General features: G+C 49.8%; 1 protein-coding gene and 2 long non-coding RNA genes across 3 annotated transcripts in view; 2 read left to right on the top strand and 1 right to left on the bottom strand.

The window, feature by feature from the left end:
* The window catches only part of LOC116825750 (uncharacterized), a 30,986-nt gene extending 9,208 nt beyond the window's left edge, over positions 1-21,778 (bottom strand). The window contains exons 1-2 of the long non-coding RNA XR_004373914.2: positions 21,629-21,778; positions 2,339-2,423 (exon numbers count right to left, since the gene is read on the bottom strand). This is a non-coding gene — a long non-coding RNA (uncharacterized LOC116825750). The remainder of the gene's footprint in view (positions 1-2,338; positions 2,424-21,628) is intronic.
* LOC116825749 (uncharacterized) lies at positions 11,271-14,884 on the top strand. The gene is made up of 3 exons (XR_004373913.2): positions 11,271-12,026; positions 13,599-14,136; positions 14,465-14,884. It is a non-coding gene; the product is annotated as an uncharacterized LOC116825749 (long non-coding RNA).
* GAPDH (glyceraldehyde-3-phosphate dehydrogenase) lies at positions 20,480-25,484 on the top strand. The gene is made up of 12 exons (XM_032781995.2): positions 20,480-20,621; positions 21,336-21,377; positions 22,049-22,148; positions 22,519-22,625; positions 22,712-22,802; positions 23,035-23,150; positions 23,326-23,407; positions 23,690-23,841; positions 23,998-24,076; positions 24,390-24,473; positions 24,679-24,776; positions 25,167-25,484. Exons 2-12 carry the CDS (start codon positions 21,355-21,357, stop codon positions 25,234-25,236), a joined length of 1,002 nt encoding a protein of 333 aa, XP_032637886.1. The 5' UTR covers positions 20,480-20,621; positions 21,336-21,354; the 3' UTR covers positions 25,237-25,484.
* Positions 25,485-26,548: the final 1,064 nt, after the last annotated feature.

Genomic DNA, 26,548 nt, shown 5'->3' with positions numbered 1-26,548 from the left:
AAGATTTTCCTGCTGGTGTGAACCCAAGCATCTTCAACCACTCCAGGTTCCTGTCACGGTTATTTTGGACTGCTTCCTACACCTTAAGCAACAGGGTCTGTCCCTTTCATCCATCAGGGTACACCTGTCAAGTATCAGAGGGGTAGCCGTGTTAGTCTGGATCTGTACACCTGGTGGCTATTTCAGCTTTCCATCCAGGGGAGTCTGGGCATGCAGTGTTTTCAAAGCCCATGGTGGGGGGATTCCTTTAAGGGCTGGAGAGCGTGTTCCTGTATTCTTGCCCGCCAGCCCCAGTGTGGAACCTGAACCTGGTCCATTCCAAACTCATGAGCCCACCGTTTGAGCCCCTGGCCACTTGTTCCCTCCTCTACCTTTCTTGGAAGGTGGTGTTCCTGGTGGCCATTACATCGGCAAGGAGCGTGTCCAAACTGAGAGCTCTCACCTCTGAACTCCCATACATGGACAAGGTGCAGCTTAGACCGCACCCCAAATTCCTCCCCAAGGTGGTCTCCCAATTCCACATGGGACAGGACATTTGCTTGCCAGTTCTTTCCAAAACCCCACATGAGCCCGAGATACTGCAGCCTACACATGCTGGATGTCCGAAGAGCCTTAGCATTCTACATAGGGCACATGAAACCTTTCCACAAATCAGCCCAATTGTTTGTTGCCATAGCCAATAGAATGAAGGGTCTTCCAGTCTCTGCGCAACACAAATTGTTCTGGATCACAGACTGCTTTTGCACATACTACTAGCCGGCCAAGGTTCCAGCCTCAGCAATTACGGCCCATTCAACCAGAGTGCAAGAATCTTCGACTGCTTTCTGGCACAGGTTGCCATCCCGGAGATCTGCAGGGCAGCCACTTGGTCTTCAGTGCACACATTTACAGCTCACTATGCTGTCAACCAACAGGCCAGAGATGCAGTCAGCAGAGCTGTTCTTCAAGCAATCGTTCCATGACTCCTACCCTCCTCCAATGGTAAGTTTGGAAGTCACCTAATTGGAATGGACAGGAACAGTCCTTCTCGAAGAAGAAGACAGTCACTTACCTCTCGTAACTTGTTCTTCGAGATACATTGTTCAAGTCCATCACGTCCACCCCGCTTCCCCTCTGTTGGAGTCAACGGCAAGAAGGAACCAAAGGGAGGTCGGGCTAACAGGGTACTATAAACACCGCCATAAGGGCGCCACTCTAGAGGGTTCCCCTGCCCTCCTGATGGGCACTGCCAAGAGAAAAAGTTGCCAATGTCCGTGCATGTGACGCACACACACACCTAATTGTAATGGATGTGAACAGCACGTCTCAAAGAACAACAGTTATGAGAAGTAAGTAACCGCCTTCTTTCCATTTTGTAGTCTTTAATTGCTAAAGGAGATGCTCCTGTATTTTTCTTTAGTTTTCTACCTGTGAAGAGCATTTCTGATTTCACAAGTTTTTCTCAAGGAATTTCACACTTAAATGCTTCTCTGTGCTGAAAAAGACAAGTCCAGGGCCTCATTAATATCCTTACTGTGCAAACAATGCAAACATGAGTGAAAAATCTCTTTGTAAAATCAGAAATTCTATTCACTAAAGACAAAAGTACAACATATCCATTTTAGCAATGTACATTATTTCATGCAGTAGACATTTTAAGAACTAACAGCATGTAAATAAAACAGCTGATGTAATTTTTTAAATAACGTATTTGCCCTGTCTTGGACCTGTCTAGGTTCCTCCCTAGACTGACTATCCTGTAGTGTTCTCACCACAGGTGCCAGTTTCTTCCTTTTTCTCCTGGAATGCTCAGCTCAGGCCTCACCCCCACTCCTCCTCTTCCTGTCCCCATTCCGCCCTGCCTCTTCCCACTCACTTCCACCCCTTCCCCCGAGCACGCCTCCTCCCCCTCACTCCCAGCGCCTCCTGCATGCCATGCACAGCTGATCTGCAGCAGGTGAGAGGCACTGAGGAGGAGGGGCAGCTGGCTGCTGGTGACTGCTAAGCACCATTTTTTTTTTCCTGTGGGTGCTCCACGGCTGGAGCACCTAGGGAGTCAGCACCGATGGTCCTCACCTAGGATCCTGGGTCATTCTCGTGGTCTGGCCTGGTGCTGGCCATCTCGGTTTAGGCTTTCACAAGGTGCTTAGCTTAATACTTTCAGATGTTCACTATCATTGGACTGCCTCAATATTTGGAGCCTATTGTGAGAACCCTGAAAGTTTCAAGTTAAGTACCCAATAAATGGTGCCCCCTTCCGAAAATATGGCTGCATCTATTTTCAGATGCTCCACCACCAAAACATCTGGGCCCTTTCTAAAGCTTTACTATGACTCAAACATTTCCCCAGCTGCATTACCTATAGTAGTGCCCCATCTTCTGAATGATTCCCTCTTCAGCTAGATCTCTGCAACCTGGTGTTGTGTCCTGTGCCTTCCTGTGCACTGCAGAAAAAATTAATTAAATCAGTAGTGACTTGGCAAAGTCTCTCTTTGATGCTGAGTGACAAGGTAAGCTGTTCCCAGGACAAAAATCCTACTGCACTTCACTCACGCACACAACCTGCCAAAAAAAACCCTCACTTCAGTGCTACAGAAAAAAGCACCGTGATCATTTTTCATGGAATGTATATTGGGAAGAACAAATGCAATGAAGTGGATAGGCACTTCCTGGCTCTTTGGTCTGAGAGGAAGGAGCCCTAAAAGCTGCATCAACCACTGAGATATAATTGTGAAAAGGGAAGAGAATCTGAGGCAATACAGGGCAAATATCTGAACTAGGGCTAATAGCTGCAACACAAGGCTCCAAGTACTAATTCATTGATGTCCTCAACAAAAGAAGCAAATAGCGGGTGATAGATGGGTTGTTTCTTTAAACTTTTGTGTCAATTACTTCAGCCGTGAACAATTAGATTAAGGCAAAATAGAGATAGTATTAACCTCTCCCAGCTCTATGCTGCCCTTCAGTACTGATTCACAGTACTTCTGCTGTTCTTGTCCTGGGTCTCATTCTTCCCCACTGGTTCTGCTGATTTACTTTCTGTCTTCGCACACGCATGCACACGTGCCCCCTGGCTGACTTCTGCACCCTGGTCTCCAAACAATGATCTCATTGCCACATTCAGCTGGTGAGAATCTATAATAAAATGGGGAAAAATAAACACATGAGGGGAAAGTGAGGCTGCTGATTTAGGAGGTAGGAATTTGCCTCTTGCTGTCTCCTGCATTGTGTGTCTGATCCTGAGAAAGTGACAGCTTGACCTAGTGCTTTCCTAGTTGAGACTCTTGCTATGCTTGTTCCTCTGGAAACAGCCTGGTTCCTGCAGATGTTGCCTGCTGGATACATGAATAGCTCAAAGGAACATACATTCATAGATTCCAGGGCCAGAAGGAACATTGTGATAATCTAGTTTGTCCTCCCGTATAACACAGGTCATAGAACTGCCCCAAAATAATTCCTAGTGCATAACTTTTAGAAAAACATCCAATGTGGATTTTAAAATGGCCTGTGAAGAAGTATCCACCACCACCCTTGATGTTCCAATAGTTAATTGCCCTCACTGTTATGCCTTATTTCCAGTCTGAATTTTGTCATTCCTCAACTTTTTCAGGCATTGGATCTTGTTATACCTTTGCTAGATTGACCAACCTATTATCAATTATTTGTTGCTCTTGTAGACTCCTATAGACTATCAAGTCACCCCTTAACCTCTTTATTAAGCTAAATAGGCTAAGCTCCTTGAGTCTATCGCTATATGCCATGTTTTCCAATCTTTTAATCATATTCTCATAGCTCTTCTTTAAACCCTGTCCAATTTATTAACATCCTTCAATTGTGAACACCAGAACTAGACACAGTATTGCAGTAGCAATCACACCAGCATTAAATACAAAGATAAAATAACCTCTCTACTTCTCAAGATACCACTGTTTATGCATTCAAGGATTGCATTAGCCCTTTTGGCCACAGCGTCACCCTGGGAGCACATGTTCCACTGACTATCTACCGTGGCCCCCAAATCTTTGTCAGAGTCACTTCTTCCCAGCAGAGAGTTCCTCAGCATATAAATAGGGCCTACATTCTTTGTTCCTACATTTACATTTAGCTGTATCAAAACTCATTGTTTGCATTGCACCTAGCTTACCAAGCAATCATGCTTGCTCTATAGCATTGACCTGTCTTCTTCATTATTTGCCATTCCCCCAGTTTCTCTGTCACCTGCAGCCTTTATCGGTGATGATCTTATGTTTTCTTCCAGGCCATTGATAAAAATATTAAATGTTCTTCTTTGAGTGCTTGCTCATGTCGATTCCATTCCAGGTGTGCGTGTGCCCACGTGCGTGGTCGTCTGAGATTTTTTGCCTTAGCAGTACCCATAGGATCGGCTGTGGCACCCCCTTGAGTGCCATGCTCATGCGTCGGTACATGAGCGCCACCGGCCCTACATCCTCTCAGTTCCTTCTTACTGCCTGTGGTGGGTAGTTAGTGCCTTTCCTTGCATAGTGAGGGCTAGCGATTTTGTCTCTTCTGACTTTGAGTTTAGGGCCTTGTAAATAGCTGTTTATAATAGTTAGTGTTAAGTAGTTGTTAGAGTCCCTTCGGAGACTTTGTCCCAGATGAGGGATGCCCCGTTCTCTGGGTTTTAATCCCTGCACAGACTGTGTAACAGGCCTATGCCTGTAAGTGACCCCCACAGCAGCTGCCTCAAGGGCTTGGGGGGAATTGCATGTAAAGGACAAGTGTTGTATTCGTAAAAACTTTCAACCCAGGACTCCCAAAGATTCATTTGAGGGCTCTCCTCATGTAGGCTGCCCTCCGACCGGCTTCTGAGCCATTCCAGCTGGATTCAACTCCTAGTACCTCGTTGCATGGCACACCCCTGTCACCAGGCTTTGCCCAGCACCACTCTCCATCACCAGTGCCCAGTAAGAAAACTAAGAAGCATGGCTCCCCGGCACCAGGCAAGAAAGGCCATCAGGCAAATGACCCAGTTCAGGCCACCCAGCCATGCCGGAGCCATGTGGATGTGCCTCCCCAGTCAGGACCCTTAGTCCGGGGAGTGGTAGGGGACCCAAACTTGTGGTAACACCGACGCCTTCCCAAGCTCCCTCAGTGCCAAGAGAGCAAAGGCCTCCACCACTACCAATGGCACCATGTGTGTTGCAGGAAGCAGCAAAGGCTCCGTACGAGGGCAAGCCAGTTGCCAAGACCCTCCAGAGGGCAATGGTGCGTCTCTTATCCCCTGGAGCCAAGGCAGCATTCTCCATTTCCACGTTACAGATCTCTGGCATCGCAGCCCAGATCCTTTGGGCCTTGCCCTTGGTCACTGGCACCACGTTCGTGGTCCCGAGCATCTCAATGTGAATCATCTACGGGGAGGCGCCAGTCACCATGCTACCAGCACCGTTCACCCTCCCACTGGTTGTCCTCCCGGTGCAGATCTCCATCACCTGCCCCATGGAGCACTCCCTGTCGTGATACCGGTACCCCTGATACTAGCACTTGTCCTCCCACTCCAAGCACCTGTCTCCAGCGGTGATGGTCATCAGGCAAACACAGGTGCTGACAGCCCCTCCATGGTCACCAGAAGGGGATTTCTCCAGCACAGAAGGGCAGTTCAGTCTATTGCTGAGACTCCACCGGTGCTATTGAGCACGAGAGGCCACATCTATGTCTACAGACCACCTTGGTAGCATGGCCAGTGGTCAGCGCAGTCGCCCTATTGGAGTGCATGGGGTATGCCAGTAAGGCCAATGCCCCCTTCCCATCACTCACCTGCTTCCACCTCAGAGCAAAAGTTGACGGCACCAGTGGCACCAGGATCAGTGCATGAAATGCACTTGGAGGTCAGGATAGAGGAGACAGTGCCCACCGCAAACCTCCCTTCCCCCATGGGAGATGATGTCCCGGGGCCTGCCCCCAGCGTTACAATCATTGTTGTCATCCCCAGACAAGACGGTAGAGGGACCCTTGAGGGCCAGCCCACTGGACAATTTTAAGGAACACCAGACCCTGCTTCAAAGGGTGGCCGAGAATCTGGGCTTAGAGGTGGAGGAGATGGGTGAGCAGGTAGACACCTTGTTCAATGTGCTCTCGGGCTCTACTCCTGCCCGTGTTGCGCTACCAGTGCATGACAGGTGTGATGTTGCACCCCATAATGCCTTATGGGAATATGCTTATGAAATAACTGGAATATGTTTTATATATGCCATGTAACATATCTCTGTAAAGGTTATGATCTACTGAATATATTCATCCTATTTGTATGCATGTATCATTTTTGTATTTGAAGTTATGAATATTGGCTGTGTACTTGTTTAATTTTAAGTAGCCTCAGTGAAGCAGTTGGTCAGCTTCTTGAGAAAAGACTGTTCTCAGTAAGTGCCCAATCAGAAACACTTAAGCCAACAATGAACTTGGAGACACCAATCCACATCTGAGTTTTCCCAGGAATGTGGCCTGGCTGGTAAGGAACTCAGTCATGCATGGACATGTGACTCCAAAACTCCATCTTGGAGCTGAATTTTGCATTGGGGTGGGGGAGTCCTCCACCCACAAGAGAGACTCTTTAAGCCCCTGGGAAACCCCTCCGTTTTTGTCTTCAGCTGGCTCAAGAGAGAGCCTCTCCACCCCCCACTGAAAGAAACTGGAACAAAGGACAGTAACCACAGGGGGTGTGAGTGATTGCTGGACCCAGACTAGGAGGAGACTAGTCTGTAAGAGAAGCTTATTGGACCATCTCTGAGGCTGAGATTTCATCTGTAACCACTTTCTTCCTGTATTAGACTTAGACTTGCATGTTTTATTTTATTTTGTTTGGTAATTCACTTTGTTGTGTCTGTTATTACTTGGAACCACTTCAATTCTACTTTTTGTATTTAATAAAATCACTTTTTACCTGTTAATTAACCCAGAGCGTGTATTAATACCGGGAGGACTTCGGGGGGGGGGAGGGAACAGCTGTGCATCTCTCTCTATAAATGTTATAGAGGGCGAAGAATTTGAGTTTATTCTGTATAAGCTTTATACAGGATAAAATGGATTTATGTGGGGTTTGGACCCCATTGGGAACTGGAAAATCTGAGGGTTAGAGACAGGAACACGTCTTAAGCTGTTTCCAGTTAAGCCTGCAGCTGTTGGGGGACGTGGTTCAGACCTGAGTCTTGGATTGTAGCAGGCAAGTGTGTATGACTCAAACCAGGCAGGGCACTGAAGTCCCCAGCTGCCAGGGGAAACAGGCTCAGGGGTAGTCTCAGCCCATCAGTTGGCAATTCCCAAGGGGTTTTCTGTGATCCAACCCCTCACAACAGGGGTCCTGAACACTGTGATCCATCTCTCTCACCTCCAAAAGGGCCAAAAAGAAGTACTTCATCCCAGTCAAAGGGTTCGGGTACCTTTATACCCACCCCTCGCCAGGCTCACTGGTCGTCTCTGCGGCCAACGTGAAGGACAAGCAGGGATGCACCAGTTCAACTCCCAAAAATAAAGAGGCCAAAAGACTGGACCTTTTGTGGAGGAAAATTTATTCAACTGCCAACCTGCAATTCCAGGTGGTGAACCATCAGGCCCTCTTGGGCAGGTACAATTTTGAACTTACACAGGGAGTCTCATAAGTTAAGGAGTCCCTCCCTCAAGGGTTGGCCCAGGAATTTGGCACCCTGGTGGAGGAGGGTACTGTGGCTGTGAGATGCTCTCTCCAAATGACATGGGATGTGGCGGACTTGGAGGCTAAATAGCCATCTGGGAGGAATTTGTACTAAGGTAGAAAGTTCTGGGATTTTTCCCCCCTCCCCTTTTCCCCCATGCAGAGTGAGGCACTGCTGATTGGCCCCCTGGGCCTGATTGAGCTGCTCCCATTGAGCCTCCAGCAGCCTCAGCACACTGCAGGGGAGGGGCTGTGCGTTGGCAGCATGTTTAACTTTGGCTCCACGGGCAGCCAGCAGCTCGAGCTGCATGGTGGTAACGGGAGTCCCGGGGGGGCAGTCAGGGACCAGGGGGAGGGTTGGAATGTGCATGGGAGTCCTGGGGTCTGTTAGGGGGTGGCGGGTGGATAGGGGTCAGGGCAGTCAGGAGACAGGGAGCAAGGAGGGTCCTGGGGAGGCAGTTAGGGAGGAGTGGGCCTCTTTCCAACAGCAAAACACAAGCATATAAAAGCCGGCCTTCAGCATGAAGTACTATCAGATGGTCCGGGCAGCCTGCGCGGCACCCAGCCCACAGAAGTGGGGCACTCTGCTTGCCTGAGCTATATTACTAATGCATTTCATTTGGAAGATGCATCCCAAGTGATTTAAAGGCCCCAAATGCTGCTGAAAGAGCTGGGAAAGTTGCAAGCTTTCTCTGCTGGGCTTTTCATCTGGGTAATACAATGCAAACATGCTTGAGGCACAGCACAAGAGAGATTTATTGAGGAAGTTCATGCATCTCACAGTTTAAGCTCTTCTAAGCTTGCAGCCATGGCACAAAAGAATTTGGGAGCAGTTAACAATTCTGTGTGGTTAAGAGATTTTCATTTCCCTGGGCCCTGCTACCCAATCCCACAGGGGAGATTGAGTGAGTAGCCCCCTTGTTCTCTTCCCAGACGCAATCCCTTCCCTGCTTCTTTCCCTTGTGTTTGCAAGGGTCTCATTAACGTGCATCTGAATGCCCCTCCCGCAGGCCTTCCTTCCAGAGACACAGCCTCCTGGCTTCTCCTTCCTCACTTTCTCCTTCTCTCTGTCTCCGTCTCTGCGTTTTTCCTCCATGCCCTGTCCCTTTGTCTTTACTCCCCACCCGCGTACACTGTATTAAGCACATCTCTGCCTCTCTTGTTTATGGGCTCTGTGCTGGGATGGCAGAGGCAGCGCTATTGTTGTGCTCTGTGCTAGGTCTGTTTGGATCAGACTCTAAAATCAAGCACTCCCTTTGATAGCAGTATTCCTCTGCCTTCTGGCTAAACACTAAAGCCAGGTGCTAGGGCAGAAGCAGCTGTCCATGTACCCTCAATGGCAGGAGCTGTGGGTGATCCCTCGCCCCCCCCCACACTTTGGATTATGGGGTGTGTCTGTGTATACTGTGGGTCCTGTCAGGGGGAGGGGAGCAGTTGGATAGGCGTGGGAGTCCTGGGAGTGGGGGCATGGATGAGGGTTGGGGCAGTTAGGGGACAGGTAGGGTTCTAGGGGGCAGTTAGGGTGGAGGGGTCTCAGGAGGGGGCAGTCAGGGGACAAGGAGCAGGGAGGATTAGGTAGGGGATGGGGTTCTGGGGGGCAGTTAGGAACAGTGGTCCTAGGAGGGGGCAGTCAGGGGACAAGAAGCGGGGGGGTGTTGGGGTTCTGAGGGGGCAGTCAGGGGGTGGGAAGTGGGAGAGAGTAGATGGGGTTGGTGGCAGGGCTCTCCCTGTCCTCTTTTTTGATTGTTGAAATATGGTAACCCTACCCAACAGGGATGACCTAGACTGAGTAGTCAGGGTGCCAGATTACATCCGGTCATCACTGGATTGGTGGTTCGACCCTGGGTCGGTGTTGGAGGGAGTTCCTTTCATGGCCCCAGCCCCATCATTGACACTGGTTTCCGATGCTTCAGACTTGGACTGGGGAACCCACCTGGGTGAGCTCAGTACCCATGGCCGTTGGTTGAAGGATGATCTGGTTCTCCATATCAACATCAGGGAGCTCAGAGCAATTCGCCTGGCCTGCCAGGCTTTCTTGCCCCACCTGAAGGGCAGGGACTCATCAGTTATAGGTCCTGATGGACAATACCCTGCAATGTATTATATCAACAGGCAGGGCAGAGCCAGGTCATCGGCCCTTTGCCAAGAAGCTCTCCGTCTTTGGGACTTTTGTGTGTGGCATGCCATTCATCTTGTAGGCGTGTACCTGCCAAGGACCAGGAACAAATTATCAGATCGCCTCAGCCAGACCTTCTCATCTCGCCATGAGTGCTTGCTCCACTCAAAGCCTATCACTGCAATCTTCCAGAAGTGGGGGACTCCCCAAGTGGACCTGTTCGCATCCAGGCAGAACAGGAAATGCCATGTTTTCTGTTCAATCCGGGGGAAAGACAAGGGTTCCCTGTCAAATGCATTTCTCCTTCCATAGTCAGGGGCTCTAATGTACACCTTCCCGCCAGTGCCATTGATTCACAGAGTCCTAGCGAAGATCAAACAGGACAGGGCGAAGGTTATCCTAATAGCCCCTGTGTGGCCTCACCAGCAGTGGTTCAGCACGCTACTCAAAGAAGAAAAAATAGTTAATGTGTAACCCTTCTGCCAGGCAAAGCCAGCAGCAATTAGGGCCGGGTTCAATATCTAGGGGTTTCTTTCCATTGATACAACACAGAACCAGCTTGACCTCCACCCAGTGACCTGGGAAAATTACACATCACCTGTGGGTACCTATGAGAGACAATACTTCCCCACTTGCAAGCCCAGAGGCTGTGTGTAGCAGAAAAACTTTTAACAAAAGGAGGCCAGTAACTGAGCGTTAATTTGGGAAAACACCACAACAGGGTTCATAAACCTAAACCATCAGCAGAAGACCCACTGCTCACGTAAGATGGGCAGTGTCCTTTCCCCCTCAGGTTCTTAAATCCTGCAACCCAAAATTCCCTTTAGCATGCCCATCCTTTCTCTGCACTCCATTCACAGTTACTGTCCTCGGTCAGTGCAGACCTAGAGTTCAAAGGTGCATCTGCAGAGTTCACCTCCCACACTGGGTGGAGGTAAGGAGGCACCTTACTCGCTCCACTGCTTGGGCACTTGTCCGCCAAGCCTCTCCAGCTCTCGTTTACCAGCCAACTGTCAGCCACCTTCAGCTGCCACATGCCCCTCTGCTGTGACCTCTGCACATCAGTCTCTTAGTGATTTTTAGCTATTGGCAGGCACAGAGCTGTAACAAGGAATTTTTGCACCCAAGGCAAGGGCCAGCTCCAGGCTCTTCAGCGGCAGGTCTCTGAGTCTCTGCCACCAAATTGCCGCCTTCGCTTCCCAGAACTCAGGGACCCGCCACCAAATTGCTGCTGAAGTGGTGGCGGCGGTAGAGCTGTGCCTCTCCATGTTGAATTGTGAGTATAAAAAGATATATAAAGTAGGATTCAAAAAGGTATGTAGGCACCTGACTTCCATTGAAATCAGTGGGACTTAGGCACTTAACTACGTTTGTGAATCTCACACATTCTGTCCATACCATGCACAGAATAAGGCAGGAATCCTGTGAGGGAAGAAGGGGGGAAGAAAACAGTATGTAATCAAAGAAGACTATCATAATGTGCAGGGGCCAACATGAATTCTGACGTTTCCTAACTTTCAAGTGCTTGACTTTAATAAATATTCCATGCAAAAAAATTAAGGTTGTAATATAATAATATTAGTGCCAGTTAAGGCAGAGTTGAGTTTTACAGCTGAAGCGGTCCCTTTAGGTATGAGAGATACAGCCTAACCTCACAAAAATTACAGCACTTCAAGTACAGAATGAGTTTTCTGAGAATTTAAAAGGAAATGTGTTGTTCAGATTAGGAATTAAAAATAATGAAATGGATCATTTAACACCCAATGTCAGACTTGGTTTGCTCCTAATGATCTCACTAGCAGGATGCCACAGTCTTCAAATTTCCCATGTAGTTAAAATTCAATGAAATCTTGTGTATAGGTTAAATTTGAATATGTTATGTTTGGATTAACAGTCACTTTCCTCATTATGCTTCATAATAGAAAGTTCCTCATTTAGCAAAGGCTGTGAAGGGGTGTCAGTCAATGGTAAAATGATAGAGTGGGGGTGGGCAAAGTTTGGTCTGTCGGCCACTTTAAGCTGGCCCGCAAGCTCCTGTTGGAGAGCGAGTCTGCGGTTTGCCCCACTCCGGTGCTCCAGTCCAGCCATGGGCACCGGATCAGGGACCACACCATGTGGATTAGCCCTGCTCCAACACTCCAGGCGGGGATCCGGGTTGGGGGCTGCACCACGCAGCTCCTGGAAGCAGCTGCATGGTCACACTCCGGCACTCTAGCAGGGTCAGGGGCTTCTCCATGCATAGGAGATGGAGAAGGAACATGCCACTGCATCCGGGAGCCATTTGAGGTAAGCATCACTCGGCGCCTGCACCCCTGAGCCTCTCCCTATGCCCCAACCCCCTGCCCCACCCCTGATCCCCCTCTTGCTCGCCAACTCCCTCAATCCTAGCCCAGAGCACCTTACTGCACCCCAAACCACTCATCCTAAGCCCCACCCCAGAGCTCCCACCCCAGTCAGAACCTGCACCCCTTCCCGCAACCCTGCCCCAGCCATGATCCCCTTCCCGCCCTCTGAACCCCTTGGTCCCAGCCCAGAGCACCCTCCTACATCCCAAACTCCTCATTCCCAGCCCACCCCAGAGCCCACACCCCAACCCCAATTTTGTGAGCATTCATGGCCCACCAGACAATTTCTATTTCCTGATGTGGCCCTCAGGCCAAAAAATGTTCCCATCCCTGCTACAGAGAATTGTATGAAGAATTGCTTTCTTTCAAAATAGTTGCCAGTCTCCCATTCGTCTCAGTTGGTGGCCATTTTGAGAAATCTCTTTCCTCCTCCCCTTTTCTCATTTTTCCTAAGTGGTATGGAGTGTTTCCATCTCCTCATAAAACAGGGGTTGGGGCTACCCCTTTTCACTCGGGGCAGCTGTAACTTCAGCCCAACTGAGAACAATGGGAGATGGTTCATGACAGTTAAACTGTCATTATGAAAAAGAACAGCAAAAAATGACCATTATCTTAAATTAGAGAGACAAAGTGGGTAAGAGGTAAGATCTTTTATTGGACCAACACACCTACAACTACACTGCATATATTATCTTAAATATCTTTTCAAAAGCCACCTATTGCATGAGAACCACTGAACAGGTAGGCCAGAAGCAGAGGGGACACATTGGGAAGGGCATGAGTGCATACATGGTAACATAAGCAGGTGTAGAGAGGTTCAAGAAACAAGGATTTTGGAGGACGGGGGTGGGTGGGAATAGGATATGTGCGCCAGCTGTTTTGCGCTGCTCCTATACACCCACTTTAACTGGCCACTATTTTCCAGTTGCATCGTGCTGCTCAAGAGTAAGCTAAAGCAGTTAGAAAGCACAGGAGAATCTCGCGTTAACAGTTAAAATTAAAGTCATTTCACATCTTTAGATGATTTGAAATATTCCATGCTAACATTCTCTGAGGTTTTTTACTGTTTATGAATGAAGTTTAACAACCAACAGGGGAAATCTAAGACAAAACACATAAAAAGGAAATTAAAATTGAGATTATATATATGTAATTTAGGGTTGAAAGGGACGTTGCAATATTCTCAAAACTAAATGTTAAACTCAGGAAATTAAGAGTTAACAGGTTAAGGGAGCCTTAATTTCAAAGAAAGCCAAACAAGCAATTTCAGATCACACAAACAACCTTTGTCCTATAGTGCTGCCAGAAGAGGCGGGGGAAAGTGAAAAATAATCTAGTGTGTTTTAAAACTCAGTTTAATCTAATCTGGATCCACATACACTAAAATGCCTTATTTGTAATCCTGTTGTTTTTTCACTGGGTCAGTGCAAGGGCAGAGGGCAAAGTTCTTGTTCCCTGAGAGATGCCATCTTGCTGGATTGGAGGCACCAGTTCCTCTTCTTCCTTTCTCCAGATTCGTTTCAAGCCTGGCTCTGCTGGAAGCTGGATGGGTTAGTGTGGATGGGCACAGAGGGGCAGTGACACTCCAGCGCTTGATGGGAGGAAGAAGGGTAATCACCTGGATGAACTGGAGGGGGCAGGGAACACAGGGAGGTGAATCAGGGTGGAATAGGACACACTGGATCTCACCCTGTCTCCTTTCTGAGTCTGTCTCTTTCTGTCTCCTTTTCTTAGAGGTTCCTTTCCCAGCTGCTGCTCTTGGATTCTGAATCCATGCTGGCTGAAGATAACATGAGGGAAGGATCCACTTTTGGACCTTAGTTGCTCCCCTCAGGCCCACCATTCCTTCCTTCCAGAGCACATGCTGTCTGGGTAGCTCTTTGGCATCGGACCCTGGCCAGTCGCAAGTGGGCATCATCTGGAGAGTGGTCATGGAAGGCAATGCCCTGGGTTGTTTTGGGCTGAAGTTGGATTGGATTGGAATGTTCAGTGGCCTTGGATGCTAGCTCTGGACGGAGACAAAGGAGCGAGCATTGAAATGAGGGGAACAGGTAGGTGGGGGTACCAGGAAAGATGGGAGCTGGGGGGCATGGAGGTGGGTGGGACCAAAGGGCAGGGGATCATGAATGATGTGGTGGGAGCTGGAGTTGAGGACATCTGAGTGCTGGGTGGGGTGGGAGCAGAGGAATAAGGGGTTGTGGAGCTAAGTTTCTCTCTTCATGAGATGTGGTGGTGAGAGATGTGGTGAGGCTGAGCCTTGTGGAGGTGGGTCATATTTTTTATTTATTATTTATATTATCGTAGTAGGGACGGGTGGTGCACAGATGGCAGGATGGCTCCAGATTGCTGAGTGGCTGATATATATTGTTTTTTTCCTAGGCACAGGAGTTACAGACACTCAGCCTGTCATTTGGAACAACTCAAAACAAAGTGCCCAGTATATATGCACTTGAAACCCTTCAACTCCTTTTGTCTTGTGCTCCAAACTGGAAACTGGGACAAGGGGGTTGTAACTTGTGCAGTCAGTTGAACACAACCACCCACCACCTATGCCATTACCTTTCAGTCTGGTCCGATAGTGCCCCCTTCTTATGCAGTCCTGCACCTCTGTCAATACCCCTCAATCCTCACCTGCTGCCCTACAGCTCTGCCCATGCTCCTCAAGTCTGACCTTACAGAAATCCTAATGCCCCTGTTGTTCTCTTATCTATATGAACGATGTTTTAGTTTCTGTGTTTAAGGACAAATTTGGTAATTAAAAAGATGGGTAATTGATTTGTCTTGTAGAGTTAGATTAGCCCAACATTGTTGGTGTCACTAAGCATAACCCTAAGTAACGTGGAAAAGTGGAAGGCAATAAGGATATAAAGTCTCCCTGTTTAGGCCTCAGATGAGCAAAAGTCCTTTCATGTTTGAACTCTAATCGACCTAAACGCTGGCTGATGGGAAAGGCCAGGAGTAAACAGCCGTTATCAGTTGCAACAGTTCTAATTGGTCTAAAGCAGAAATAATGAGGCCTGTGCACCTTTAGCAGAAGGACAAGATAACTTGCAGAAGGAAAACTTACTAAAGAGCTGCCGCGGCCAAGATTACTTAATGCACCTGCACTTACGTAACTGCTACGGGGGGAGAAAGAAGTGTGTGAGAAAAGAATGCTGCAGCCGGACAGAAGAGGGAGGGGAAACGGGGGCTTGCTAGTCAGCGAGAAAAGTTCTCATGGATATAAAGGAACAGACTGCTTGTTTTAGCTGGGCTGGATCTGTGGCATACTAAGTCTCCCAGCACCGCTTTGAGATCTCAAATAAACTTTGCTTGCTTCTCCCCCTGGTGTGTTTATTGGCACTAAAGCACTCCAGGCACGAATCACTGTTGTTTGCCTTGGGCACCTCCGGTGTCTGCAACAACATCAGTAACAGTAAAACCTTATCTGCAAAAGACCTTTTTTGACTGGTATTATTTGTGAAAAAGAGGTATGTTGAGAAATGAGGGTGATAGGAACCATAGAGGTGAAAGACCCCTGTATTCTGCTCCTCAAGCCCTGGAGTCTACTGGAACCACTAAGCTAAAAGTAAAAAGCCCCTGAGCCCCTTGGAGCCTCTCACATCCATTTTTATTCTCCTGCCCCATGAATCTTTATTTGGGTTGGTGTTTTTTGCCAGCAGGTGGCAACAGCATCTCAGGCATGGTGCAACCATCTGGTGTCAGTTTACTGACATGTTCTTTCATGCTCCAGTTTCCCCTTTGAGATTCAGTCAAGGGACTCCAGTGTTTCCACTGTACTAATCATGATCATTCTACATCTCACCACCAGTTTAAGAAAGTGGCTGAATCCAGACACATTATTTGCTGAGGAAAGACTCCCCAGCCCTGTACTGCCACAGAAAATCTTTCACTCTCTCTGTCTCTCACTCGCAGCCTCATGTAGACACTGTTCTGTTGTGTTTACCCACCGGATGTCCCAGCCTGACCTAACACTTATGTAACAGCCATTCAAGTCTCATTCCTGCCCTTGCCAAATCCTACATATGAATCTGCCGTCCCTTCTTCCCTTTCCCAACAGCAGCAAAGTCACAGAAAAGCCAGAGCCTTACAGAGAGGTTGCTAATGAACTGGCTGCTGATTATGCATTCCCCTTGTTAGACTCTCATATCCAGGTCCTTGGCAGCCCAATTAGAAGATGACCGGGAACAAATCCCTCCATCTCCCTGTGCACATCTACTAGCTTCATATTCAACTCTTCCCTCCTGGCAGCCTCAGAGGAAACGGCTTTCCAGTCCTAGAGGCCTGGACAGAGACAAGAAGATGGCATATTCCAAACCATAAGTGATCTCTTTCCTGCCATCCATCTCCACCCTCTGACAAACAGAGGCTAGGGACACCATTCCTTACCCATCCTGGCTAAAAGTCATTAATGGACTTAACCTGCATGAATTTATCTAGTTCTCTTTTAAACCCTGTTATAGTCCTAGCCTTCACAACCTCCTCAGGTAAGGAGTTCCACAAGTCGACTGTGCACTGTGTGAAGAACTTCCTTTTATTTGCTGCCCATTAATTTCATTTGGTGGCCTCTAGTTCTTATATTATGGGAACAAGTAAATAATTTTTCCTTATTCACTTTCTCCACACCACTTATGATTTTATATACCTCTATTATATCCCCCCTTAGTTTCCTCTTTTCCAAGCTGAAAAGTCCTAGCCTCTTTAATCTCTCCTCATATGGGACCCGTTCTAAACCCTAATCATTTTAGTTGCCCTTCTCTGAACCTTTTCTAATGCCAGTATATCTTTTTTGAGATGAGGAGACCACATCTGTACACAGTATTCAAGATGTGGGGTACCATGGATTTATATAAGGGCAATAAGATATTCTCCATCTTATTCTCTATCCCTTTTTTAATGATTCCTAACATCCTGTTTGCTTTTTTGACTGCCTGCACACTGTGTGGACGTCTTCAGAGAACTATCCATGATGACTCCAAGATCTTTTTCCTGATTAGTTGTAGCTAATTAGCCCCCATCATATATGTATGTATAGTTGGGTTATTTTTTCCATGTGCATTACTTTACATTTATCCACATTAAATTTCATTTGCCATTTTGTTGCCCAATCACTTAGTTTTGTGAGATCTTTTTGAAGTTCTTCACAGTCTGCTTTGGTCTTAACTATCTTGAGCAGTTTTAGTATCATCTCTGCAAACTTTGCCACCTCACTGTTTACCCCTTTCTCCAGATCATTTATGAATAAGTTGAATAGGATTGGTCCTAGGACTGACCTTTGGGGAACACCACTAGTTACCCTCTCCATTCTGAAAATTTACATTTATTCCTACCCTTTGTTCCCTGTCTTTTAACCAGTTCTCAATCCATGAAAGGATCTTCCCTCTTATCCCATGACAACTTAATTTACGTAAGAACCTTTGTTGAGGGACCTTGTCAAAGGTTTTCTGGAAATCTAAGTACACTCTGTCCACTGGATCCCTCTTGTCCACATGTTTGTTGACCCCTTCAAAGAACTTTAATAGATTAGTAAGACAGGATTTCCCTTTATAGAAACCATGTTGACCTTTGCCCAACAATTTATGTTCTTCTATGTACCTCCAGTGTATTCTCCTGTTAGGAAAGACCAGGACTAGGTGCTGTAGAGGGGAGCAGGACTGTTGGCAGTGGGAGTTATCTCTCAGTTACTCCAGTTCTGGTTCCCCCTTACAGGAGGCACTGTAAAGAGCAAGGCAGAAGTATTGGCTGTGGGGAGAGTGTTGGTTGGTGTTCAGGCTTGGAGTATAGCGGTTTGCAGCTGTTGTGGTGGTTGGTCTTACTTGCCCTCTCCCCTCTGCATAGAGAGCTCAGCAAACACAGGGCCTTGTGTTTGTGCAAATGCTTGTAATCCCAGAAAGGGCCTCTGTCCCCTCTTTTTCCTAAGTCCTCTATAAGGTTTTGCCCAGGATCTAGCCCATCTCCTGGTGAAGCAGAAGTGCCAAATTGTTCCCATTTCCCTGGTTCCTCTTCACTGTTGTGGTATAAACCACCCCTGTGGCCTTTAATTAAAGGTCATAACTTCAATTGGAGCTAAACTTAGCTCCCTCCCACTTTCCTAGCACTGGGAATAGCAGCTGGATAAGAGGAGTTAGATTACTCCTCAGCCAGGTGATCTGTCTCTGCCCTCCCCTTGGTATCTGCTCTGCTACCCACTCCCATCTGTGCTTTCCCCTGCTGCCTCCTCTCCCTACAGATACTGCTCTGCTGACCCACACAGTCCTGGAAGACTGAGTTCTGATATGAGGGCTGGGGAAAATTTTACTCATTTATTACCCATATACATCTCCATAACCCAGACATTCTCATGAAAGGGGCACTCCTTAGAGATTTCAAAAAGGTGTAGTTTCAAATACCCTCCAGCTCTCAATCCTAAAATGGGATGCCTATTCTGCAGGCATCTTATCCCATGCTAGACACTGCTAAGATGAAGCCTGTATAGCGGGCATCCCAACTTGGGCTGGGCGTAGCTAGGGTGCTGCTGTGAGAAAGCTCATGCTGCAAGGATCCCAATCTGGGCTAGGCAGCTGCAGTGAACGGATGTGAAGCAGGCACTGTATCCAGGCAGGGCACTGCCAAAGACAAGTTGTTGGAGCTGTGGGCGCTCCCCCTTCACACACACAATTGTGTCATTACCAGGCCCTGGCCTGTTCTCCAGCCAATGAAAATGCACTGCCACCGCTGCTGTGAGCAGGCTAGTCAGGTGGTAGGCAGGATGTCAGCAGTCACGTCTAGCGGGTAGGAGCCTCCCAGAGCCTTATTCAAATGTTACTCACGCTGCTGAGCGCAGCCTAATGGGAACCTGGCCTGAGGGTGGAGAATGCCAGCCAGCCAGTCTGGGAAACACAGTCCCATTCTAAGCATGTCTGGCTGGAGCAAATCAGGGGGACGCAGAGCCAATGAAAGTCCGGGGCAATTTTTGCTCAGGAGGGCTCGGGGCCAGCAGCACTGTAAGCCTCCTTGCAGCTGTGCTGAGCCGAGGGAAAAGCGCCTGCGGCTGCAGGATCCTCCCTGTAGTGTCCTGGCAAGTTCCTGAGAGGGGTAGAATTGGTTTGGGGGATTTGTGCCCTCTGATTCCAGCTGGTAGCTTGTCTGAGCAACAATTGTTCCCTATTCTTTCGGCTGTGCAACTCCCACCCAGCCCCCATCTCAGAGCGGAGCCGCCGGGCTTGACCTCGTGCCATGTTACCATAGTGTTTACAATAGAGGTGCATACACTTTCCTGCCAGTCTTCGGTGAGCGGGACAGAAGAAAGCACCAGGTGTAACTCAACCTGAGTGGAGACAAACCCCTGGTTCACACCAGTGAGAGACCCATGGGTCCTATCCCCCATGCAGGGCCTTTGAGAAAGATTGGGAGGGGCTTCCAGAACCCTTGCCCTCTCCCTGCGTGAAAATGTCAGAGCCCCTGAAAACAGGTGCCCCCAATAGAGGGATCCCCTCAGGCTCCTGTCTGCTTCCCCTCTCGCCACTGTGTCTCCAGCTTCCTGTGCGATTCTGTCTTCATGCAGCTGACCTTTCCCGGCCCACCATACAGCAGAGGGGCTCATCCAGGGATGCACAGGAGCCAAACAAGCAAGTGCAGAAAAAAAACCCATTGAGAAACTCTGCTATATCCCTTCAATCCTGTTTCATAATCCTCTGTTATTCCATTCCTGGGCTCCTCACATACAGCCCTAACTATGCCCATTAGGTGTAATCTGCAACCTGCGATTTCACCAGCGTCCCCCATTCCCAGACACACAGGGCACGCTACTGATTATTTGTATTACAGTAGCACCTAGATGTCCCAGCCAGGACCATGGGTTCCTTGTGCCGGGCACTGAACATAGTGACAAGCCTCTTTCTATTCCAGTCAGCCCCTGCCTCTAAAGCTCTCCTAGTGCCCCTCAGCCTTGATGGCTGGGCCTGTGTCCTGGGTGCTGTGTTGGGCTACCTGTGTTTGTGGATAGGGTGTAGTTGGTGAATCCTACTGCCTGTGTGTCCTCTCACACACGTGCACCGGATTCATGGTAGGGTGACAAGACAGCAAATGTGAAAAATCAGGATGGGGGAGGGGGGTGTAATAGGAGCCTATATAAGAAAAAGACCCAAAAATCAAGACTGTCCCTATAAAATCAGGACAGCTGGTCACTCTAATTCACAGGTTGGAAGCTCCCTCTGCCTTCCCCTGCACAGCAGGTGGGGACACAAGAGAAATCTGAGAGTGACTGGCTGTGTGGGGCTTGCAAGAGACGGCAGAGGGGGAGCCCCCGCCCCGCTTCTCCTTTGTAGGCTGGGGAGAGCAAGAGAACAGCCACAAATGGGCGTGGGAGGCGCGCAACCCAGCAGCATCAGGGCTGCACGTACACGGCTCTCTGCTGCCCTCCGTCTCTGATTTGACGCTTTCTCCAAAGGCCGGGCCCAGCAATTACCATACGGGGCTCTATAAAGGCCGGGGCAGCGAGCTTGCCTTCCTTTACCTTCCCCCTACTGCAGGAGTGCGGCTCAGAGACAGCCCCTAGGTAAGAAGGGGCTCCCCACAACGTGGGGCCGGAACACGACAACCAGGGTGGCCTCCCGCTGCGCTGCCGGGCAGCGATGCTGGAGGCTCTGGGGTGGCAGGGGGCGGACTGCGGGTTTCCGGCACTGGAGGACTAAAGATCGTGCGGGCCAAGAGCGGGGGCCTCTGCGCCGTGGTGACAGGAGGGAGGGGGCCGGCGGTGGGGGGGGGGGGCGCTGAGAAGTTGCACGGCAGTGCACGTGAGGCGCTGCTGATTTCCGGATTCTCTTTGTGCTCGGGCCGGCGAGCAATAATGGAGGCCCGGGGGGGGGTGAGTGACAAAACCTGCTGGGGGGGGGGGGGGTGTAACTGCCCGACGTGCGCTGCAAGCGGAGCCGGGAGTGGAGCGTGGCGGGGGCCGAGCGGAAGCTGGTGCTGGCCCAGGGAGAAGGAAGTCGCGCTCCGGGGGAAGTGGGTTTGGAGGCCCCAGCAGGGCGCCTGTGTCCCGCCCCGCACGCACGCGTGGGGCTCCGTTGCTCTGACCCCCGCACACCCAGTGCCCGCCCGGCGGGGCTTTCCGGCCCGGCGCCGCGGCTTAAGTACTTCGGGGTAGTTGGCTGGAGCCCCCCCCCCGCCCCGCCCGGGGCGCAGCCGCGGCAGAGTGTGTGGCTGGGGGGTGCGGCTCCTGCTGTCCCTCGAGGGTGTCTCACCCCCCTCCCCCCGGTCTTCTCCGCAGGAGCATCTCGGCAGAGACAATGGTGAAGGTCGGAGTTAACGGGTGAGTCTGTGCAGGGGCGGGTGCTGGGCGCGGCGGGGCTGCCCCTAGGGCAGGGCAAGGCCCGAGTGTGTGGGGCGGGGGAGGGGGCTGGTCTCCAGCGCTGGGGGGGTCCCCGCGCCAAGGGCGGGGCAAGGTCGCTTGGGCCGCAGCTGGCCTGCAACCACCCTGTTGCGGGCCCTTGACGGGACGGTCCTGGCCCGGCTGACTCACTTCTCCCCGTGGCTGCTGGGGGGAGGGGGGCCGTGACTCACCCCGAGCGGGAAGCGCCGCTGCATGCCGGGCTCCTGCCTCCGCCCCGGGAAGGGCGCAGTGGTATCGCGTGTCCTCCCGGGGAATGTGACCTTCTCCTGCCGCGCCGCGGAGTAACCGGAGCCGGGGCCCGGGGTAAATTTAGCGCCCGACCTTTGGGGGGGAGGGGGGGTCTCTGTTCATCCCTGCTCGCCCTTTGCAGGACTGCGGCTCCCTGGGGCTTCCTCCTAGCGGGAAGTAGCTTTCTTCTTTCCTCCCCTCCCCCCACTGGCGGCTATAGTAGCGCGGGGTCTCCTTTGAATCGCACGGGTCTGAATTTGGGGTAGCCTCTGGGAATGAAGCCAAGCCTGAGCTCCCCATCAGAACAGGGGTTCCCTCCCTGAGTGGGGGGAGTGTGCCAACCACTTCTGTTCCTCTCCTAGATTTGGCCGTATCGGCCGCCTGGTCACCAGAGCTGCTTTCGTCTCTGGCAAAGTCCAGATTGTAGCAATCAATGACCCGTTCATTGACCTCAACTACATGGTGAGTGGGACCCTGATCTCTAACTTGGAGCTTGCTGTGTGGCCTGTGCCGGTGCAGTGCTGCAGGTGGGGTGGAAAGGGGTGGGGAAGGAATGCAAGTTATCTGACCTGCCTATTATATGCTTTCCCTGTGAAAGCCAGAGAACAACTCAGGGGATGAGATGAAATTTAATAGGACCGGAAACTCCCATTTGCGCTAAATACAGATGAGCAAGATCACTACAGGCTGCAGCAAACTAATCCCACAGATTCCCGTGGCTAAAATCAGGGTTGAGGGGCATTAACAGACTTATGAGTGGGCTTTGAGGATTGAAATAGGGAAGCTTTGAGAATGCAGCCACCACTTGACTTCTATCCGTTTCTGCTCCTAGGTTTACATGTTCAAATATGACTCCACTCATGGGCGTTTTCATGGCACTGTCAAGGCTGAAAATGGAAAACTTGTGATTAATGGAAACCAAATTACCGTTTTCCAGGAGTGAGTGTGACTCTTCCTTGCCTTTCCAGCTATGGGAGAGGGCATTTGACAACCTTGCAGTTCCTAAACGGTTTGTCTCCTCTCAGGCGTGATCCTGCTAACATCAAGTGGGGAGATGCTGGAGCAGAGTATGTTGTAGAATCCACAGGAGTTTTCACCACCACAGAGAAGGCCAGTGTGAGTAATGGATCACATCTGGCTTGGGTATGGGAGGAAAAGGGTGTAGGGATGACTCCATCCCGTGCAGATGCAAGTGGGTATGTACAGACTTCTCCTAGTCTGAGGCTGTATTGCAGTGGAGGTGTTTTGTTTTTCCCTTTTTTTGAAGGGAGGAGGGGCAAGATATCCCAAATGTGCTGCTTTACTGGAGCTGTAGAGGACTCTATTAATGTTTGTCTGTCTCCCTCAGGCTCACCTGAAGGGTGGCGCTAAGCGTGTCGTCATCTCTGCCCCCTCAGCTGATGCCCCTATGTTTGTGATGGGTGTCAACCATGAGAAATATGACAAGTCTATGAAAATTGTCAGGTGAGGATGTGGGGGAATCAGGGTTGAACCTGAGGTGCAGAACTGACTATTGTCCTCTCCTGTGAATGTGTGTGGCGGAGATGAGTGGTGATTGGCCCCTCCTGCAGAGGGACTGCCTTCTGGGGGGTGGGCCCTGGCTGCCTCTGCCTGACTCTGCTTCTTGTCTGTCTTCCAGCAATGCTTCCTGCACCACCAACTGCCTGGCTCCTTTGGCCAAGGTCATCAATGACAACTATGGCATAGTGGAAGGTCTCATGGTAGGTGATCTGGAGGCACAGAACCCCTTATTCCTGAAAGCCCGCAACACCAGCTCTGTCTGTAGGGCAAACTATAGAGCTCTGGATGGTGCCTCTTTCCCCAGTCCACAGTTTTGGGTGAAGAGGGATGGTGACTGTGACTCCACAGCAGGAGAGACAGGCTCCCTGTGATGCCTGGAATAGAAGAAAAGGGAAGGTTGGGGGAGGAATACTTTAGTTCAGTAGGATGAGGCTCTGTGTAAATGTTGATTCTGTTCTAACCCCACCCCCTTTAACTTTCAGACCACTGTCCATGCCATCACAGCCACACAGAAGACTGTGGATGGCCCCTCTGGGAAGATGTGGCGAGATGGCAGAGGTGCTGCCCAGAACATCATCCCAGCATCCACTGGGGCTGCTAAGGCTGTGGGCAAGGTCATTCCGGAGCTGAATGGGTGAGTGTCGGTTACGTGCATCCCTTGCTTTGGGGCACAAGGACATCAGAAGGGGCAGGGAACCTGCAGCTGGCCCACTTTGCCCTCTCCCCAGTAGGATATACAGAAGTCCTGGATATGCAAGAGCTTGTTCTGATCCACTTGTGTGTCTCTCAGGAAGCTCACTGGAATGGCTTTCCGTGTTCCAACTCCCAATGTCTCTGTTGTGGACCTGACTTGTCGTCTAGAAAAACCAGTGAGTATTGCAGGAAGTGGACCAGGCAGGCCCTGGAGCCTGCACCTCCAATGTTTCTGTCATCACCTTAATCTATGGGGCAGGGAGCAGCTGCTTTGCAGCCTCCATCCTATTTGGAAGTAGCCCCTTGTGTTGCTTGTTTCTTGTTCTAAGAGATTATGCAAGAGGCTGCCCCGTCTGCTGTAGTTCCTGGCATAATGGGGTCCTAGCTATGCATCTCAGCTGTGCAGTCTCAACTGGCAGCAATCTTCCCTGGGAAGCAGCTGCCACTCCATGGGGTCTGGGATGCTCTGACCTCTTTCTCTTTTTTCAGGCCAAATATGATGACATTAAGAAGGTGCTGAAAAGTGCCTCTGAGGGGCCTATGAAAGGCATCCTGGGGTACACCGAGGACCAGGTAAACTCTCACCATCCTTTCAACAGATTGGGAGAGGAATGAAGTGAATACCTCCTCACATGAAGGGGGGAAAAGGGAAACAACCCCCTGGGAGTGTTAATGTATCAGGGTGTCAATAACACTTTTTTTGTGGGCTTGTGGGATGGAGTTGAGGACAAAATGGGTGTGTGAGACAGTCTTTCCCCTCTTCCCTCCCCACTTGCAGGTTGTCTCCAGTGACTTCAACGGTGACAACCACTCGTCTATCTTTGATGCGGCTGCTGGCATTGCTCTCAGTGATCACTTTGTCAAACTGGTCTCCTGGTATGGAGAAGAGAGGCTGTGGAGATGAGGGATTTGGAGGGTTGTTTCTCTGGGATAGGTTGGGAGTCCAGGGGAGACTTGGGGGTCACTTAAGGGGGCTGGCAAGGATCCTATCATGGCAAGTTTTGCATTCTCTCCCTCTATTGCCTCCAGCTGGAATTTTAGGTTGAAAACACTTTGCAGCTAAGAGTTTTTGGTTGGCAGAGAGGTAGTATCTGCCTAGGAAGACCTCATATAGAGTGAGGTTGACCCTAGTATCTGAACAATTGCTGTCTCAATCTTTCTCAGCTGGAGGAATGGAGGTTGTTCTGGGGCTGGGGGGGGGACCCATGGGGGATGTACAAGGGGTCTGTCCATCCCTAACTGCTCCTTCTCTACTTCTGTCTCCAGGTATGACAACGAGTTTGGATACAGCAACCGTGTTGTGGACTTGTTAGTTCACATGGCATCTAAGGAGTAAGCCAGGTGCATGGATCAGCCTGTGCCTGGGGAATGAGGTTTGTGGGGGAAGTCTCGCTGGAGACCCTTGTTCCTTCCACCCCTCTTCTCATCACCACTCAGCTCTGCAGCAAGAAGCCAGTTCTGTTCCATCTGTCTTCCCTATTCCTCTACTGTGTATCTGAAGCTTGGGGGAGGTGGAGAGGCTAACAGAAGCTGACCTGTTTCTATACCACATTTTCTCAAATAAAGTAATAGCTGTCCTAAAATCTTTCTGTTTCTGTCTGTCAGGAGATGCCACAAAGGGCTCATAGCATGTGTATGTGGCCACTGACATAATCTGGGACTTTTCCATCACCCCAAATGGTAGCTACTGGCCAGGAAATGCAGCTGTTGCAAACCAAGAAAATTTCATATAAGACTAAAACTAAGGTTTAATCCAAGCAGTCAAACCTTGGAAAATCTCAGAGACTGTGCAGGGTGTGATTTAGACTTTTTTGTGGGCGGGGGGGGGGGGGGGATGGGAAGAAGAGACACATGGTGTTCCCTCTGTGTGCTGCCCCAGCCCTGCACAGACAGCTATCATGGCAGACTTCAGGTGAACTGCCCAATGACCACAAGGTCCATTAAGGAATGAAAGTATCCAGCCAGGTTTGTCAGTGAAGCACAGGACTAGTGTCCCACAGACTCTACTGGACCACTAATGCATGTAGGCCTGTAACAGTGGACCAGCTCAGTGAATAGTGGGACTTTCCATTCCTCCCTAGGCCAGACAAAGATATTCCCTCTAATACATTTTTATACCCAGATGCAAACAAGTTAGTACTGCTCCTTGATGTGGCTATTTATTATCCATCACCATGTACATATTGGTTTAATTAAAGCATTTCTCTTAAGGTCAGGATGGCAGTATATATCTTTTAGGAAGGGTCAGTGTGCACCTGCTATTCTTGAGGAATGTTTTTGTACCATCCCTGATATCGGAATGTATTGATACCACTTAATATCAAGATGTGTTTGCATGAGCACTTTGTGACTAGCACTACTTAGGAATGTGTGTATTTGCAATATAAGGCCTGTTCTTGGCAGATTCTGGGAGCAGGCCCTGCCTCATACCAGGGCTCTGAGTTTGTTTCAGGCTTTCTTCCTGCTATGCAGGAAACCTTAAATCTGCCTTTTAATGATAGTCAAGCTACATGATCATATACAGTGCCTTTTTTAATCTCTAGTACCTATGCTTCATTCAGAGCACATGAACAACAAATGAGATGGAGTTATAAGAATGAAGTTCTGCTACAGTTGTTGTGTGATGCTGGACCCTAACTTTCAGGGGT

The sequence above is a fragment of the Chelonoidis abingdonii genome, chromosome 1, assembly GCF_003597395.2.
Source record: "Chelonoidis abingdonii isolate Lonesome George chromosome 1, CheloAbing_2.0, whole genome shotgun sequence".
Lineage (NCBI taxonomy): Eukaryota > Metazoa > Chordata > Testudines > Testudinidae > Chelonoidis > Chelonoidis abingdonii.
The sequence above is the reverse complement of the archived record's forward strand: the minus strand, read 5'-3'. Positions and strand labels throughout refer to the sequence as shown.

Bases quoted from the DNA above. Each gene is read 5' to 3' on its own strand.
- GAPDH (XM_032781995.2), top strand. From the start codon at position 21,355: ATGGTGAAGGTCGGAGTTAACGG. The intron at 23,151-23,325 runs GTGAGGATGTGG...TCTGTCTTCCAG, and splicing joins AAGTCTATGAAAATTGTCAG to CAATGCTTCCTGCACCACCA. The intron at 24,474-24,678 runs GTAAACTCTCAC...CCCCACTTGCAG, and splicing joins TGGGGTACACCGAGGACCAG to GTTGTCTCCAGTGACTTCAA.